The sequence below is a fragment of the Prunus avium genome, chromosome 5 (genome assembly GCF_965620075.1).
Source record: "Prunus avium chromosome 5, drPruAviu1.hap1.1, whole genome shotgun sequence".
NCBI classification, from domain to species: Eukaryota; Viridiplantae; Streptophyta; class Magnoliopsida; order Rosales; family Rosaceae; genus Prunus; species Prunus avium.
Genome location: NC_142288.1, coordinates 20,428,679 through 20,447,647, shown reverse-complemented (window position 1 = coordinate 20,447,647; position 18,969 = coordinate 20,428,679). Strand labels below are relative to the sequence as shown.

Below are 18,969 nucleotides of genomic sequence, written 5' to 3'. Positions count from 1 at the left end.
ACAGTTGTGGTGGATTCCCCCTTCCCCTCATGGCACCTAGGTTCGAAACCCCGAGGGGTTTCTTTCCTCTAATGTAAACCAAAAAAAAAAAAAAAAAGAATATTTGACCATACATTTATAATGTATAGTCTTTTTGTTTTTTTTTTGGGTTGCGTACTTTTATTACATAAATAAATTATAAACATATGAAACATACAAGTAGATGTGAATTTTTTAAAGGGTTAATGTCAATTTATATATTCTCTTTTCATTGTTAGTGATTAACAATTGGATCTTATATCAACAATGACAATTATATGTTTCGGTGTTTTGAATTTCGAATGGGAGAAAAAAAAAATTTGAACTCCTTAAAACAGTAGGAATTCTCATAACTTTTTTTTTTTCTCTTTTGGCAGGTTCCAACTTGTAGGTTCTTGCAGGTTCCAACTTGTAAGTTCTTGCACACGTGTTTCGGTGAAAAGAGTATAGCCGATCGGCTATACTTTGTGACAACACCTACAACTTCACAGTAAAGTCGCCGTCTGTCAGTTGGTACCTGAAATAGGCCACCGGCGTCGACTCCGGCAGCAGCCGACTCAAACACGTGGTCGCTTCTGAGCTGTTTGTGAGGCACTTGTATGAGATCGCCAAATTGAAGCAATCTGACCCGTATTGCCAATACTTGCCCTTGGAGTCCATTTGCAAGTCCATCAATCTATAGCTAATTCTATGGGGATTAAGATTGTTAAGGACTTGGATTGATTTGGGGGAAAAGGTCACGTTTTGAAACCATCATCGTTATTTTGAGAAAAAGATTGGATTTTTGTTTGGTTTGAGAGGTTTTGCCAATGTTGTTCATGAGCTTAGTGTAATTGGGTAGCTTCTCTTGTTTACGAATTTTGCAGTAGCTTTTCAAAAGTACATTAGAATATTTTAAAGGTATAGCCGAGCGGCTATACTCTGTAAATATATTCCGGACAAACACGAAGCTTCCACTCGCAGTCAAGCCATTTCGCTTCTCTATCAACTCAAGCTTCAATTTGTTTTCTTTGGTTTCGGCTGCTTCGTCCTCCGAGTTCGGCAATGAAAAAAGACCCAACCCGCCTAGCTACTGCGTAGTTGCCTAGTGCCCGCCTAGCCGCCTAGCTACCGCCTAGCCTCCTCGCGCCCGCCTAGCAACCGCCTAGCTGCCTCGCGCCTTCCTAGCTACAGCCTAGCCGCCTCGAGCCCGCCTAGCCCCCTAGCCTTCCGCCTAGGCCGATTTTTCGAACACTGCGATTGACTGAGAGTCTGAAACAACAATGGCCTCTTTCAGCGTCCTTTGGCTTCTTTTGCAGTCTATGCTTTCTCAGCTGCTTCTGGTTTCATGTGTCCATGGCTCAAGTTGCTACTACCGATCCATCTGAAGGTACTAGCCATCTTTCAGGTATAGTATAAATAAGTTATGTGATGTGTACGCAATGATTGAATTGAGAATGCAGTGACGGCGTTGATCTCAATATTCAAGCACTATTTTCCTTGTCATAGCTTCAACGTCCTCTAATGGCTCTGTGTTTCCAATGTAACGCTTTCCCCAGCGTAGCCTATCTAGTGGGAATGGGATCTCTATGCGAGATAGCATGTTTGATATAATATTGCAGGTATTATTGGATGTGAATAACTCGAATGGGTACTTCTCATTAGATTCGTACCATGTATTGACGTCTATAATCCGCCTTGTGTCCGTGTTGGTGTCCGAAGAAGAACGGTGGCTTCTGATGAACTTCCGTGCAATTGAAACCTGAGAGTGAGGAATCGAAAGCGACTCATGATCCGGGAAACCTCTGTTCTCTACCTTCACAAATACACTATATTCAGGGACGTATCTTCTTCTGGGAATGAAAACCTGCAATTTTTTAAAAAGAAGTACAAGGGAAACGATAATCTAAACTATAAGGAACGGGGTTTCTCGCACGTAAACATTATAAGAGATGTAAAAGGTTTATTGTCGTGTGGTTCTGTTTTAATGACCTTTCCCTTTGTAATGATGATCCATCTACTACTCCTACTACGACTAGGATACTAAACTTCTTTAATTTTACTCAATGACTGATTTCCGTTTTGGTCCTTACCAAACTAAACTTGAAAAAGGATGGTTATTGCCCAGCATCATACACTGGTATTAAGTAATTATTATCTTACTAAAAAAAAGAGTGTGACAGAAATTTCAATAGTTTTTTTTTGGGGGGGGGGGGGGGAAATACAAATTTCAATAGCTTTGTGTTTGGGTTGGGCATCTATTTTGTCTTGTTGAGAGTTTTTTTTGTGTGGCTGAATACATGTAAATGGGTTCCAAGTTGTGGAGCTTTATGCGAGTTCCAATTCATGTCTTTTTCGCATTTACTAACACATAAGGAATAAAAAAATTATGTGAGTTCCACCTTAAAAATCCTAATTAAATACCCTCAAAATTGGGAATGGGATCAAGTAGGGGAGAGTAGTTGATCCGATTCCAATACCTTGATTTCATTATCTAAATTCTCCAATTCATGGCTTCCCCCATTCCTAGTAAGTAAAAAGAGTGTGATTTCCGTTTTGGCCCCTACCAATTGAAACTTGTAGATCTCTTGAGTTTTACAAGGCGTAACTAAAAGATGAAAAGATTAGGTGGAATTATATTGTTTGTCTTTGGAGTTTAACTTATTTTCTATTTTGGTCTATGTTATTTTAATTTTTACAAAATTTAGCCTTGTAGTTATATTTGGTTTGCTCTCAAGTCGAAATCATAAACTTCGTCAAATTAATAAATGAAATTCGACATAGCAATATGTAACGACCATATGTGAGGATACTTTTGTCTTTCCAAAGCATTTGCAAATTGCAATCAACCTAGAATGGAAGAATTTCGTCAATTTTTTGTATAACAAAGTTAGTATTGTAGGACTTGATTGCTAATACTAATAGAACAAACTAGATAAATAAAATTTCAAAATTTGAAATAATGAGGATTTACATGAAAAATGAACCAAGCTACAAGAACAAAAAATAAAAATAAAAAATTAGACCAAAAAATATGCCCTTGATTAACTTTTCAATCAAGTAAAATATCAGTATTGTCGCTGATTTTTTATTTGGACTGACAACAAATAGAGTTTTACCCTTGAAAAAACTCCAAAATTTTACGACAATGAATTTACAAAAACTTCACAAATTTATTGGGCATTCCTTGATTTCAAGTTCGGATTACAAATGGACCGTCGTAGACGATGATTTTCGTGATCTTATGGTATTTCTTTCATTTTAAATCAATCATATTTTCGAAATAAAAAATAATAAAAAGAATTGTGCAAGTTCTAATGATGTAACGGACAAACATGATGAATCAATTTTGAAGTTGTGAAAGAAGAATACAAGATATATATTCATAGAATATATGTGATAACAGAGAATAAAATGAAGGTAATGACAATGATAATTGTCTTACAATATCATCCTTCTTCCTATGAAAACCTGGCTATGAGTTGTAGATCAAACGCCAACTTCTCCAATGCCCTCGACCAATTGCACAATTGAGGCGTCATCCATCGGCCCAAAAACACAATTCAAGCTTGCAGGGGACAGAGTGGTAATTATCCCATCCCGAACGCGGAAGAGTTTTTGCAGAGCATATGGCAGTTGGACAAGACCAGCAGAAACGCAGGCGTTGTAATCCTTTATCAGTAAGTCCCACTCTTCCTTGAGTGCCCTGGCCTTGATCTCCTCTTTCATAGCTTGGTACTCTTTCATAACCCTCTCGTGGTCATGGCGGTTGCCGGGTATCGAAGAAAGCCTGCACCTCTTACTCATCATGTTGACGACGACGACTGGAGAGAGATGGGAAGCTTTCTGCTCAAGAATGGGTGTACTCGTCTGCGAGATGTGGTGTTTCTGCTTCGGCTCGGTTTCCTTATATAACATTTGACCAAGTCCTTGTAGGAATAGGAATGGGAAATAAGATTTTGGGCCAATTTCAAAAGGCCAAGGCCCAGGCCCGCAAATAAATTAGAATAATCCAATTACTTCTTTTTTATTTTATTTTTTTGGTTGCGTACTTTTATTACATAAATAAATTATAAACATATGAAACATACAAGTAGAATAGAAACCCAATCCCATATTACAATTTATTGTTTCATTTAAACCTTTTTCCTACAACCTATATATACTTTTTTTTTTTTATAGAGAAAATAGTATTGCATTTAACCCAAAGAGAACATTACATAGTAAGAATGAGCATGTTAACGGTGGCCTTGTTAAAACCTTCCAACGGAAAACCACAAAGGATAAAACCCCGGAGTAAGAAAGAGCAACACCCATGCTAATGACTAAACCCTATATATACTTACTCTTCATAAAAATTACACAAAAGATTATAATTTTCCAATTTTGATGCTTAAACCTATGAACCTCCACCAATCAGTCGGCAACTTGAACCTACAGACAGGGCACGTCTGATGCAACTTCAACCATTGAACGACACAGCCTGCATGAAACAAATGAGAGCATGGCATGCACGTGACTTCTTCCCCACTCAACATCTTCTCCAAGCAGACCACACAGCACTCACTATTAGTACCATAATTTACTCCATCAATTTTGATTAACTTTGCTAATTCCTCAACCGAAGCTTTGGTTGCAGGCTTTGGTTGATGGTCATCTGAGAGCACCGCCATCAACATCCCCATTTCTATCAATATTTCATTAACATCCAAACTTCCTTCAGAATTAAAATTGACATTAATATTATTTAGCAGCCCTACAGCGGCTGCATGTGACCTTATTTCATTCAAATGCGACCGAGCCCATCGACACCTTAAAGCGTAAACACTACTCGTAGCTTGGTCGCGTAGCAAACCTTCACTTGAAAGCATAGAACGGAACTCCGTTAACATACGTTTAACCTCCCTCCTTGCAACCATTGCATCATATTGTTGCTGTGAGATCTTAATCCGCTTGTCAACCGTGACAATCACGTCCAGCTTCTTACGTTGTCCTGCACTAACCATCCCATCAATGGCCCGTCGTATGTTGTTGATCGTGTCGTCAACGCTGTTCAACGGCTCGGTGTCCTTCACAAAACGACTCGGTTTCCAGCGTAGCCTGTCTAATGGGAATGAGATGTGTATCTCATGTAACATATTGGATATAATTTCATGTGACGGTAACGATTGTAGAGCATTAAATTTGGGTGTTGTGTCGGGGTCTATGATCGGATTTCTCGATCGGGTGGTGGTGCCGGTACCATCTTGAATAACATGGTAGCTCTTGAAGACATTCCAAGCAATTGAGACTTGAGGAAATTTCACAAGGGATTGATCATCTGGGAAGCCTCTGTTTTCTACCATCACAACGACACTATAGTCATGGTCGTTGGAGTTGAGATTGAAAGCCTGCATGTTTAGGTCAGAAAGAGAGAAGAGCTATGTGTTGAAAATATTTTATTCACTTTGAGGTGATGTTACTCTTTTTGGTCTTCTACCTTTTATATATTGGTGATCCATGTATCAATCTGACTAGGATTAGGATTGTTAGTTTCATATTTTTCGTTTATTCTTGGAAAAGAAATCAATTTCATTACTCAATCAGTATTAGTTTCCGCTTCAGATTAGGTTTCTATCGACTTTTTTTATTTATTAAAAAGAAAACCTTATACAATTAGGCTAATACGCCCTTGTGTCAATCGGTTAATTAATTCGTCTGCCTACACCTTCAGATTCACGCTCGCTCTCCGATTCGACTCAGTTATCCGCTTCAGATCTGTAATTTTTTTTTTTCTCTCATATATAAAGTTGTTGTATATGAGCTTCCACATAAACAAAAGAAAAGGATCTACAAAAACAACAATGGGGATGTTAATCTTTAATTTAAATAATTGCAAAATTTATGAATATTTTCCATAATTACTGCCCTAGGCATAATATACAAATTACAAAATGAGTTGATACACAAATCTTAGCACTAGAAATTAAAAGTGTACAATTATTAAAAAAACACTAAAGAAAAACAAAAATACTCTTCAATCATGCTTGAGTGCACTTCATTAATATGCAAGCCATCAAGAACCACTGAGCCAACTTCAAAGAATTTGAGATCTATTTTGTCTAGTTATTCTTTCCTTTTGGCCCAAACCATAACAAGAGAGAAGCCCATCAAAGACATGATTACAGTCTGCAGATCACAGTTAAAAACAGTGAACATGTCAATAATACACCCGGTGCAACAAAACACAAAGTAACCTTATCTTTTTGGGGTCAATATGTGTGCATATTGAAAGACATTAGCAGGGTGAAAGACAAAATGTGTGCGTATTGCTTGGAACAAAGCAATATGTAAATTTGAAACAATGATCTCTCCAAACTGTAGAAGAGTTCCAAGTCATCTTAGCCAATAATGAATTGGTGAAAAGAAAAAAACAAAGGTTTTTAAGCCAAGACATTGACTCACAGAGATGGCCGGAGGCACTCCAACAAGTGGATCTTGGAAAAATCTGTTTGCAAGGGCAAGGGCCAGAAGACTGCTTTGCATTCCTGCAAAAGTGAAAAATTTGTTAGTTTCATAAATTCCTATAGAATTATGTACTGATAAGGCCAAGGAGGAACCTGTCTCATAGGATAGTGTTCTTTGTAGTGCTTTGACATCAGGTGTCTTATGAAAGACCATGCCAGTAAGGAAATACCCAGCTACAAAAGCGGTCAAATGAAATGCGATAATAAGCAATAAAATGGTTAGTCCAAAAGGAGACATAACAGACTCAATGTTAATGGCAAGTGGAGTGGTGCTCCAACACAGCAAGCTGTAACTAATACAGATAACGGAGGCAAAAATGGCCGAATAGCATCACATATTCGGGGAAAGAACCTGAAGGCGAATTACATAAGACAAGTCAGAATCTCTACAAGTGAACATTGGGCTAAAAGAATGTTATTCAGAGTTGGTGTATCACCGGTTCAAAAGCAAGCCTGCAGCAACTGGTGTAACTACTATCTGCAGAATGCTGGACACCATTCCCTTTACATCAACAGGCAGTCTCTTTCCGATGAGCAAGAGTGATAAGAGTGGTGTGATAAATACTGCAGTAGCATGGTAGACAGTGATGTCATGACAATGCTTAGAGGAGCCATTGGCGGGTCCAAAAAGTGTGGCTTTGTATTGATTTATTGTTTTTTTTTATACATATTATACATTAATCTAATCTAAATTACATGAATGATTTTAAATATTCAAAGCCCTTTAGTGGGTTGGTATGTGTTTTGTATGATGTGTTTGCACAAGCATGCTGCAATTAGTATTGTTAAGCCCAATAAAAAGAGGTAATTCATATAAAATTGTAATAGAAGTCTTGTGCATTATGAAATCTCTTTTTCAACCCATTGCGCTCTAAGTAGAGAACTGGCCGTGATTAATTCTTTTTTTATGCCTAGATTGATTAAGGACTTTAAAATTCCCCTTGCATGATGTAAGAACTGAACGAACAAAATGCTGAAATTGTAAAAGGGCCGAAAAAACTTTTATTAAAGGAGAGAGAAATGTGTCCAAATGGACAATACAAATTAAAGAAATTGATAAAGAGCCCAATCGACCAAAATACAAGTAGGAAAGGATGACAAGGGAATTAAAATATCTCCAAATTGGACAAACTTAATTAGGAATGCACTAGTACTTAAATCATCACAGGTCTTCCTATGAAAACCTGGCTATGAGTTGTAGATCAAACGCCAACTTCTCCAATGCCCTCGACCAATTGCACAATTGAGGCGTCATCCATCGTCCCAAAAACACAATTCAAGCTCGCAGGGGACAGCGTGGTAATTATCCCATCCCGAACGCGGAAGAGTTTTTGCAGAGCATACTGGAGTTGGACAAGACCAGCAGAAACGCAAAGGTATCCTTTATCAGTAACTCCCACTCTTTCTTGAGTGCCCTGGCCTTGATCTCCTCTTTCATAGCTTGGTACTCTTTCATGACCCTCTCGTGGTCATGGCGGTTGCCACTAATAGTGACAATCTCTATGTGCTTCGTTCGTTCATGGAAATTGATGGAGTAAATTATGATACTAATAGTGAGTAGTGTGTGGTCTGCATGGAGAAGACGTTGAGTGGAGAAGAAGTCACGTGCATGCCATGCTCTCATTTGTTTCATGCAGACGTTGAGTGGAGTAAATCATGTTGCTATATATAGCTTGATTGGAATGTGTTGTGAGTGAATCCTTGCAAACATGATGTTATTGAAGGACTTAAACCAACCAACCAATGATGTGTAAATTGGATTGAACTTAGTCTTTGGTGTGCTCCCAAGTGATTTGGGTGTTCATATTCCATGATATCCGCAATGCGCGTGACATCATTATCATTTTATTTGAAATTCAAATTTCAACTTAAGCCAATTCAGACATCATTATAATTTCATTGTTCAACTATCATAATTTCATTGTTCAACTATCAGGGAAAACCACCCTTTGAACTTTACTTCTCATAGAAAGACTTGGATTGCCGAAATCTTTGATTTCATAACATCTCCTAATCAAATTCAAAATCGAAGTCGTGAACAAACTACAACCCAAACTTAATTTTCATTGTTGATTTTTTTTTTTTAATTTTAATTTTTTATATCAAAAGATATGAGAATTCCTACTGTTTTAAGGAGTTCAAATTTTTTTTTCTCCCATTCAAAATTCAAAACACCGAAACATATAATTGTCATTGTTGATATAAGATCGAATTGTTAAATAAGGAAACCGCATCAGGTATACTCTGGATATTTTATTTATAAAAAAGTGTATAGCCGTCCGGCTTTAGTGCGGTGGTTTTTAAATGGTTTATTTTTTTATAAATTTCAAAGGCGCGAGGCTATACTCTTGGTATAGATACTGTGATCTTTTTTTAAAATTATTTTTCCCCGATTTTTGTTTATCAATATGAGTAGTTTAGAGTATTATCTATTGCTATTAGGCCATTACTTGAGTCTCTATTGTCTCATTTTGAGTTTTTACTTTTCCAGAATTATTATTCGTATAAAGAATTTAACATTTTCATGTTTAATACTCATATTGTACACGTACGTACATATTTTTCATGTTTAATGCACTTTTTTTTTATTTACAAAATTTTCAATATTACACACAAAATAGAAAATAACAAGGCTAATCTTTCTATTTTGTGTGGGTATTTTATGTTATTTTCTATTTTGGTCTATGTTATTTTAATTTTTACAAAATTTAGCCTTGTAGTTCTATTTGGTTTGCTCTCAAGTCGAAATCATAAACTTTGTCAAATTAATAAATGAAATTCGACATAGCAATATGTAACGACCATATGTGAGGATACTTTTGTCTTTCCAAAGCATTGCAAATTGCAATCAACCTAGAATGGAAGAATTTCGTCAATTTTTTGTATAACAAAGTTAGTATTGTAGGCTTGATTGCTAATATAGAACAAACTAGATAAATAAAATTTCAAAATTTGAAATAATGAGGATTTACATGAAAAATGAACCAAGCTATAAGAACAAAAAATAAAAATAAAAAATTAGACCAAAAAATATGCCCTTGATTAACTTTTCAATCAAGTAAAATATCAGTATTATTGTCGCTGATTTTTTATTAGGACTGACACCAAATAGAGTTTTACCCTTAAAAAAACTCCAAAATTTTATGACAATGAATTTACAAAAACTTCACAAATTTATTGGGCATTCCTTGATTTCAAGTTCGGATTACAAATGGACCGTCGTAGACGATGATTTTTGTGATCTTATAGTATTTCTTTCATTTTAAATCAAGCATATTTTCGAAATAAAAAATAATAAAAAGAATTGTGCAAGTTCTAACGATGTAACGGACAAACATGATGAATCAATTTTGAAGTTGTGAAAGAAGAATACAAGATATATATTCATAGAGTATATGTGATAACAGAGAATAAAATGAAGGTAATGACAATGATAATTGTCTTACAATATCATCTTTCTTCCTATGAAAACCTGGCTATGAGTTGTAGATCAAACGCCAACTTCTCCAATGCCCTCGACCAATTGCACAATTGAGGCGTCATCCATCGGCCCAAAAACACAATTCAAGCTTGCAGGGGACATAGTGGTAATTATCCCATCCCGAACGCGGAAGAGTTTTTGCAGAGCATACTGGAGTTGGACAAGACCAGCAGAAACGCAAACGTTGTAATCCTTTATCAGTAACTCCCACTCTTTCTTGAGTGCCCTGGCCTTGATCTCCTCTTTCATAGCTTGGTACTCTTTCATGACCCTCTCGTGGTCATGGCGGTTGCCGGGCATCGACGAAAGCCTGCACCTCTTACTCAACATGTTGCCGACGACTACCAGAGATAGAAGAGAAGAGAGCGAGGGAAATGGGAAGCTTTCTGCCCAAGAATTGGTTGCTGTCTGTGCGTGTGGTGGTATTTGATCTTGGGCTGTGTTTCCTTTCATATTTGTTGGTGAACTCCTTGTGGGAGTGGGAAAAATAATCCTAATCCCATTAGGACTAGCTAGGAAATAAGATGTTGGGCCAATGGGCCAATGTCAAATAAGCCCAGGCCCGCAAAATTAAGCTTCAGAAAATTAAATTGTGTAAGAGCCACTTGCCCTTCACGCGCGACTTGGCTGTCACTCGCTCGCCAGCTGCTGTTCTGCGGGTCCCCGAAGGGCTGAGATTTTATCTCCATTCAAAATGGAAGGTCCAGATTCATTGACCTTTAGCTAAGCTGCTAAAGTGTCCGAAAAATTACCTAAAAAAATCCACCCGGCCCCTTTTTTCTTTTTCATATCCCCATAGCATTTAATCCAAAGATCCAAAAATTTTGTAAAGTAAATACATAACCATTAAACGGTCCAAAAAATTCAAAGGTAAACACCTACAATGTTATTTTATTTTATAAATCTTATCGGAATTTTAAAATATTTAAATGGATTTGGACAAGTCAAGAAAGATCAACCAAACAAAAACAGAAAACGGGAACACCAAAACTAGTTTGGGATGAGATCAGCTTAATTTTTGTTGGCTCCAACTGCATCTTTGACAGAATCAGCTGCTCCCTGTGCCTTGTCCTTCATCTGCTGACCAGCCTGCAAAGCAAAACACACAAGCTATTAACAACATGCACAAACAAATGTGGTGCATATATTAATTAATATAAAAATTCTTAATTAAAAAAACAAACAAACAAATTTCTAACCCCTTGGCATGATTCCTTGGCAGATTGGGCAGCATTGCTCATCTGGTCCATCATGCCACTAGCCTTCTCCTGCATCAAAATTGTAATCATCAACCACCCTATATATATATATATATATTGGATTAAAGCTAAGAGTTTTTCAAGACTATCGCTTGTATTAAAAAAAAAAAACAACAGATTTTTCAAGACTAACCTCAGCCTGGCCCTTGGCCTGGCCGGCTTGGTGGCTGATATTCTGGGATTGGTTCATATTGATAAGTAAATTTGCTTTTTTACTCTGCACAAACACACAATATCACTTTGAGGTTGAAAACTCAATTGTTGGATGAAATGTTCATGCTAGTGAGGGAGATTTATAGCATTTTCAAACCAATCCATTGCTTGACGAGTGTGAAGCCACGGATAAGTTAAGCCTGTAGACCAGGGCTGCTTTTGATTAAGTTATTAGTTACACCCCCCATAACACATTCAGATTTTAACGTGTGTCATTAGTTACACCTCCCCATAACACAATAACTTATAAATAAGGGTAGTTTTGGAATCTGAAAAATACAATAAATCAGATTGTAAGTTATATTACGTAACTTGCTTAGTTGGATCCTAGTCATCGGGTATTATTTTAAAAAATTGGGTATTTTAAATAGAAAACTAAAGGAATTTAAAATGAATTTTATGGGTCTAAGCTCAATCTACTATTAATTATAATTGCAGCAGCATGTGTTTCGTGGTTCTGTTTTAATTAATTGCCTTTCCCTTTATAATGATGATCCATGTTGGTTATGTACGGCTCCTACTACGACTAGGATATCAATTTAATTAGTTTTATTACTCAACCAATTAAAACTCGTAGTTTCTTTAATTTTACAAGTTTGCAACTAAACTAAAATTGAAAGACTATATTTATTGCCAAGCATCGTACACTTGGGGGTTAAGGTGGAGGTTTTTTTTTTTCTCTACTTTTTTTGCAGGTTCCAACTTGTAGGTTCTTGCACACGTGGTTTGGTGAAAAGAGTATAGCCTATAGCCGCGCGGCTATACTCTGTGACAACACCTACAACTTCACCGTAAAGTCACCGTCTGTCAGCTGGTACTTGAAAAAGGCCACCGGCGTCGACTCCGGCAGCAGTCGACTCAAAGACATGGTCGCTTTTAAGCTGTTTGTGAGGCACTTGTATGAGATCGCCAAAGTGAAGCAATCTGACCCATACTGCCAGTACTTGCCCTTGGAGTCCATTTGCAAGTCCATCAATCTACGGCTAATTCTATGGGGATTAAGATTGTTAAGGACTTTGATTGATATGGGGGAAAAGGTCACATTTTGAAACCATCATCATTATTTTGAGAAAAAGATTGGATTTTTGTTTGGTTTGAGAGGTTTTGCTTGTGACTTGTTAGCTCTATAGTGATTTTGTCAATGTCGTTCACGAGCTTAGTGTAATTGGGTAGCTTCTCTTCTTTACAAATTTTGCAGTGCTTTTCAAAAGTACATTCGAATATTTTAAACGTATAGCCGGGCGGCTATACTCTGTAAATATATTCCGCCGAACACGAAGTACGGAACTTGCACTCGCAGTCAAGCCATTTCGCTTCTCTATCAACTCAAGCTTCGATTTGTTTTCTTTGGTTTCGGCTTCTTCGTCCTCCAGGTTCAGCAACGAAAAAAGACCCAACCCGCCTAGCCGCCCGCCTAGCGACCACCTAGCTACCGCCTAGCCGCCTAGCGACTGCCTAGCATCCTCCCGCCTGCCTAGCAACCGCCTAGCCGCCTCGCTCCCGCCCAGCAACCGCCTAGCTGCCTCGCGCCTTCCTAGTGACGGCCTAGCCGCCTCGGGCCCGCCTAGCGACCGCCTAGCCACCTAGCCGCCTGCCTAGGCCGATTTTTCGAACACTGCTCTTGCTTTTCCGTGGTCGCCCATTTTTCTCAAGTTGATGAATAGAAGGTAGATGCTCAAATTCCTCAATGATGATTTGAATTCAATCAACATATCAATGCTCTTGGAATATCCTTTCGTGGTTATTGTGAAAAGTTTTGTTCTTGGTTCATGACAATCAACCACATTTTCTATGTTTGAAAATAAAGGGTAAAAATTAATGAAAGACAATAGCAATGATCCTGAAACTGAAAGTTACCCCTTGCCCATGATCCATCAGCTTTCTTCAAGATCACTTCCATCATAGCCACTTGGTATATAGTACTTGGTCTAGACTTATCTGTAAAGTGCTGTCTTTGATTTGGATTTGTATATGATTGTTGCTTCAATTTTTTATTTTTGGAATTTTGACATGGAAGGCATGATGCTTGTGGTTTGTAGGTTGTTGGGTACCTTAACAGCAAGCAGGCGGCACTGTTCAAAAGAATGATTTGGGAAGCAATGAACAAGGACTATGATAAGGTAATGCCTTTGGAAATCCATAAATTTTATCATATGTGTTCACAAGGAATCGGTGCAATGCTTGGGGCTTTCTTAGTTTCTGTTTGTTCCATGGTTTCTTTTTATTTGTTGTCTATATTTTTGGCTTTTGAGTCTTTAGATTGAAAATCATTGAGGTTATGTAGTTAATCATGATTATCAGCCCCTGCATTATTTGCCTCTTCATTCTCCTTAGCTATGTGATTGTGCAGGAATTCTTCACTTTAAAAACTGACCTCGTTTCTTGTATTTGAGTTTATGTTTGCTGCATGTCATATGTGCATTGTGATCTGAAGCACAGGCTTGGAAGTCTCATCCGGCTTAGAGTTCTTGCCTAGTTCTGAGCTGTTATTTGAGTCACACACTGCATAACTATGTTGAAAGTTTTCACTTCAATCTTATTTGCATTTGACTTATTTTTTGATCTTTCGACTATTTGTGTATGTTTTACTGCCAGCATTGAGTCTTATGTATTGACCTCTATATGCAACTATAAAATTGGCAGGGAAAGAGTAGAAAACGAGTCAAAATGGCCAAAAAAACTGATCCTGCTAAAAAGCCAAAAAAGGCTGTCAAAGTTTCTACTGTGACGGATACTAAGAATGTAAGTTAATAATAAACTAGTTTATGGGAATTTTGGTGCTTAAATTTTCCTGCAATGTTGATTGTCAAAAATCAACTCTGAAGCTTTGGATAAATTAAATGAAGAGCTTGTAAGCATATTTTATATGTCTTATTTTAGAATCAATTTTGCTTTATTCAATTTTGCTTTTTCTTCATGTGTGAAATCAGGGTTATGCACCTGCATTTGAGGAAGGCACAAAGTCTAATTGTGGCAGTCTTGGTGATATGCAACTGTCAAATGAGAAGAACAATCGTGATGATGAGTTTGAGCATGAAAGTAATGGTTACAGTAAAGAGGCTGAAGCCAGACAAGGCCAAGATGACGATTCATATGTTGCAAATGACAAATATAATGGATACAATTACGATGATGAATGCAATTATGATGAGGAATGCGATTTTGAAGAATGACTTAAATAATCAACTTTTTTTTTCTTGATTTAGATTATTTTTTCATGAACCAGTTGTATCTTGTTACGATCTAAAGGTTAAGCAATTGAATCTTCTGGTTTTTAACAACTTTTTCAAATTGGAATCAGTCTGAGGAGAGATGCTATTGAGCATTGTTTGCATGTGAAACTCCTTGAACTATAACCATGAGCAAAATTTGTAAATTGGAACACTGAATTGTTGGTTTAAAGTTGTTCACAGTTTATTGAGTGTAGGGAGAAGCACCAGTTTGACAACAATGTTTCCCCTGTTTTCTTCTTCCTAAATTCAACACTGACAATGCCAAAAGGCTTCTCAATATTCTATACAAGTCTGAGGAAAATTTCAATTGATCATTGATTTGCATCTCAAACTGTGAATTTATATAATTCAGTTAAAAGAAATTTTATTCAATGTTGAAAAATCTTTACATAGAACATAGACTGAATTGTGTCTTGGGTCTTGGTTCCAGCTTCCAAGTTGTTCAGAGTTTGCTAGCGAGAGCAAGATACTTGGTACGACGGCCCTGAGCTATAATTTTGCCTGTCTTCTTCTTCCTTAACTCAACACTGGCAACACCAACAACCTTCCCAACACGTAAAGCCTTGGCCTCAACCTCAACTTCCTCACTAGGGTAAGCAGAATCCAAGTATGAAACGTTGATCTCCACTGAATCTCCAAAGCTGGGAGTTCCGACGGTGAGGATTGCAGCTGACCCTATCAAATCCACAAGGGTTGCTATGGCTCCACCATGCATAAAATTGCCTCCATTCAGCAAACGAGGGGGTACTTTGAAGGAGCAAACAATACAACCAGGTTCAAGGGAGATCGACTCGAATGCCTTTCATGATAAAGGGCTCAAAGAACTTCTCTGGTAGCCCATCCATGGTGATTGACATTTCACCCTCTTTATCCAAGAACTTCACTGACACCATACTTGTTTCCTCATTTCTCCAGAAGCCTAGCCATCAGAGAAACAACATATAAAAGAGTCACGTTCAACATCAAGGGTCCTAATACCCTTAGCCCAAGCCATTTGCAAACCTCTAAGGAGACTCCAGAACTCAGCCTCTGAAGGAAACATGCATTTAAATTTAAATTCATGGATTTTAAGCTACAACATGCATGAATCAAACATTCAAAGAGGCGGAAGCTACTTTTAGATCTTATTAAGCCTAATGCTACCAAATTCCAAGTATCTTTCTAGGTCTAATCTCACTTATGCACAAAAGAAAAGGTAGGAACGGATGAGACTTTCTTATCCTTAAAGCCAAGGGCGGAACCACACTAAGGGCTACAGTGGGCTGTAGCCCAGTGTGGTTTTTTAAGGAAAAAAAAATATAACTTATATATTTAACTTATTTTCAATATTAGCCCAGTCAGTGGCGGTGTACAGATTACCTTATTTCCACTTTCAACATTTAAGTAAATGTCTTTGTCATTTTACTTTTATTTATTTTTATTAAAGACATTTTACTTTTATTTATTTTTATATTACTCCATTTACTTAAGTTTACAATGTAAATAAGGAAGTACCCCCCCATTTGGATTCAAATAAAAATACTAGAAAATCAAATTCCCACCAAATCAAAATATGAAAAAACGGTTTTAGTACAAAATACGATTTAGGCTAAAAATGATGGCTCATTAAGTCAATATATACTTCATACTAAAATCCCATAAAATCAAGTTTTCTTATTTGATGTCTGAGGAATAAAAGCCGCCAAAAATTATCTTCAGAAAATGATTATTCCGAAAACCCATTTTTCATACTTAGTCAATATTTTTACATAAAACATTTTTTCATGTATGATATGAATGCATGAAGGAACTAAGGTCAATCTAGGTAAAAAGCCTTATACGTTCAATCCACTATGGTGTTAAACCCTATTTGGTTTGTGTTAAAACTTATTGAAAATTAGTTTATGGAGCTATGAACTAGTGTGGTTTATATGATTTAATGTTTACTTTTATTTCTACAAAGACTATAGAAATTGTAAGTACCAAAAAAAATAATCATTAAATTTTAAGCTAATAACTTTAGCTAGCCCACCCGTTGAAAAATTCCTGGTTCCGCCCTTGCTTAAAGCTCTCTTGGATGGTTTCCGAGTATTGCCAGTACTTGCCCTTGGAGTCCATTTGCAAGTCCATCAATCAACGGCTAATTCTGTGGGGATTAAGATTGTTAAGGACTTGGATAGATTTGGGGGAAAAGGTCACATTTTGAAACCATCACCAATGTTATTTTGAGAAAAAGATTGGATTTTTGTTTGGTTTGAGAGGTTTTGACTTGTGACTTGTCAGTGTCGTTCATGAGCTTAGTGTAATTGGGTAGCTTCTCTTGTTTACGAATTTTGCAGTAGGTTTTCAAAAGTTCGTTCGAATATTTTAAAGGTATAGCCGAACGGCTATACTCTGAAAATATATTCCAGACGAACACGAAGTACGGAACTTGCACTCGCAGTCAAGCCATTTCGCTTCTCTATCAACTCAAGCTTCGATTTGTTTTCTTTGGTTTCAGCTGCTTCGTCCTCCGGGTTCGGCAACGAAAAAAGACCCAACCCGCCTAGCTACCGCCTAGCCTCCTAGCGACCGCCTAGCATCCTCCCGCCTACCTAGCGACCGCCTAGCCGCCTCGCTCCCGCCTAGCAACCACCTAGCTGCCTCACGCCTTCCTAGCGACAGCCTAGTCGCCTCGAGCCCGCCTAGCGACCGCCTAGCCACCTAGCCACCCGCCTAGGCCGATTTTTCGAACACTGCTCTTGCTTTTCAGTGGTTGCCCATTTTTCTCAAGTTGATGAATAGAAGGTAGATGCTCAAATTCCTCAATGATGATTTGAATTTAATCGACATATCAATGTTCTTGGAATATCCTTTCATGGTTATTGTGAAAAGTTTTGTTCTTGGTTCATGACAATCAACCACATTTTCTATGTTTGAAAATAAAGGGTAAAAATTAATGAAAGACAATAGCAGTGATCCTGAAACTGAAAGTTACCCCCTGCCCATGATCCATCAGTTTTCTCCATAGCCACTTGGTATATAGTGCTTGGTCTAGACTTATCTGTAAAGTGCTGTCTTTGATTTGGATTTGTATATGATTGTTGCTTCAATTTTTTATTTTTGGAATTTTGACATGGAAGGCATGATGCTTGTGGTTTGTAGGTTGTTGGGTACCTTAACAGCAAGCAGGCGGCACTGTTCAAAAGAATGATTTGGGAAGCAATGAACAAGGACTATGATAAGGTAATGCCTTTGGAAATCCATAAATTTTATCATATGTGTTCACAAGGATTCGGTGCAATGCTAGGGGCTTTCTTAGTTTCTGTTTGTTCCATGCTTTCTTAGTTTCTGTAGTTAATCATGATTATGAGCCCCTGCATTATTTGCTTCTTCATTCTCCTTAGCTCTGTTATTTTGAGAAAAAGATTGGATTTTTGTTTGGTTTGAGAGGTTTTGCTTGTGACTTGTTAGCTCTATAGTGATTTGTCAGTGTCGTTCATGAGCTTAGTGTAATTGAGTAGCTTCACTTGTTTACGAATTTTGCAGTAGCTTTTCAAAAGTACATTCGAATATTTTAAAAGTATAGCCGATCGGCTATACTCTGTAAATATATTCCCCACGAACACGAAGTATGGAACTTGCACTCGCAGTCAAGCCATTTCGCTTCTCTATCAACTCAAGCTCCGATTTTTCGAAAGCTGCGATTGACTGAGAGTCTGAAACAACAATGGCCTCTTTCAGCGTCCTTTGGCTTCTTTTGCAGTCTATGCTTTCTCAGCTGCTTCTGGTTTCATGTGTCCATGGCTCAAATTGCTACTACCGATCCATCTGAAGGCTCAAATTGCTCAAATTGCTTCTGGTTTCAGCTGAGGAGTGAAGATTAAAGAAACCCAAAGAGTAATTATCTGAATCAGAATATTCTGCAGTTTGAAGTACTCTGTCCTAGATCGCCTGAGAAACGAAGGTGGACGAGCTGTATGAGGCCTACGAATCAAAAGACTCTGTGGTTGAGAAGTATTTGGAGGAGGTGAAAGCCGGCAAGTCCAAGATTGCACCGGATGCTTTGCTTCCAAATCAAATCGTAAGATATGTGAATCATTGGAATTTCGGGCAAGTGGCTGAGCTTCAGTGGAAGGCCATGATGGAGGGTATAAAAAAGCAAGGCAAGATAAACGGTAAGAAAATACTCAACAACTGCTACTGCTTGGCTGTATGCGACCTCTACCGCATGTTCAGTAGTAGGTTGCAGAGCATGGACGCGTTTTTATTGAGAACCACATTATCTGCAGTCACGTTTTCCTTCTTAATCAGAACCACTG

The 18,969-nt window shown here is 37.6% G+C and overlaps 2 protein-coding genes and 2 pseudogenes across 3 annotated transcripts; 1 reads left to right on the top strand and 3 right to left on the bottom strand.

Annotated features, from left to right (window-relative positions):
* Positions 1-5,905: 5,905 nt before the first annotated feature.
* Positions 5,906-10,284, bottom strand: LOC110773504 (putative sodium/metabolite cotransporter BASS6, chloroplastic; annotated as a pseudogene). The gene is made up of 5 exons (XR_015836081.1): positions 10,000-10,284; positions 6,941-7,139; positions 6,597-6,855; positions 6,442-6,524; positions 5,906-6,165 (listed from the first exon to the last, which is right to left on the bottom strand). The product of XR_015836081.1 is annotated as a putative sodium/metabolite cotransporter BASS6, chloroplastic (transcript).
* A 563-nt stretch (positions 10,285-10,847) lies between these two features.
* On the bottom strand, positions 10,848-11,491 carry LOC110773516 (uncharacterized). Its single transcript, XM_021978044.2, has 3 exons — positions 11,377-11,491; positions 11,184-11,252; positions 10,848-11,073 (listed from the first exon to the last, which is right to left on the bottom strand). The coding sequence occupies exons 1-3, from the start codon at positions 11,431-11,433 to the stop codon at positions 10,996-10,998; spliced, it is 204 nt and encodes a 67-aa protein (XP_021833736.2). The 5' UTR covers positions 11,434-11,491; the 3' UTR covers positions 10,848-10,995.
* Positions 11,492-13,540: 2,049 nt separating this feature from the next.
* LOC110773485 (uncharacterized) lies at positions 13,541-14,629 on the top strand. The gene is made up of 4 exons (XM_088253049.1): positions 13,541-13,576; positions 14,100-14,204; positions 14,263-14,307; positions 14,387-14,629. Exons 1-4 carry the CDS (start codon positions 13,541-13,543, stop codon positions 14,627-14,629), a joined length of 429 nt encoding a protein of 142 aa, XP_088109175.1.
* Positions 14,630-15,131: 502 nt separating this feature from the next.
* On the bottom strand, positions 15,132-15,591 carry LOC110773486 (uncharacterized; annotated as a pseudogene).
* Between the last annotated feature and the right edge of the window lie 3,378 nt (positions 15,592-18,969).

Coding starts and splice junctions, on each gene's coding strand:
- LOC110773485 (XM_088253049.1), top strand. CDS start 13,541: ATGATTTGGGAAGCAATGAACAAGGACTATGATAAG. Junction 13,577..14,099: donor TGAACAAGGACTATGATAAG/GTAATGCCTTTG, acceptor TAAAATTGGCAG/GGAAAGAGTAGAAAACGAGT. Junction 14,205..14,262: donor CGGATACTAAGAATGTAAGT/TAATAATAAACT, acceptor CAATGTTGATTG/TCAAAAATCAACTCTGAAGC.
- LOC110773516 (XM_021978044.2), bottom strand. CDS start 11,433: ATGAACCAATCCCAGAATATCAGCCACCAAGCCGGCCAGGCCAAGGGC. Junction 11,253..11,376: donor AGGCCAAGGGCCAGGCTGAG/GTTAGTCTTGAA, acceptor ATTTTGATGCAG/GAGAAGGCTAGTGGCATGAT. Junction 11,074..11,183: donor CCAAGGAATCATGCCAAGGG/GTTAGAAATTTG, acceptor TTTGCTTTGCAG/GCTGGTCAGCAGATGAAGGA.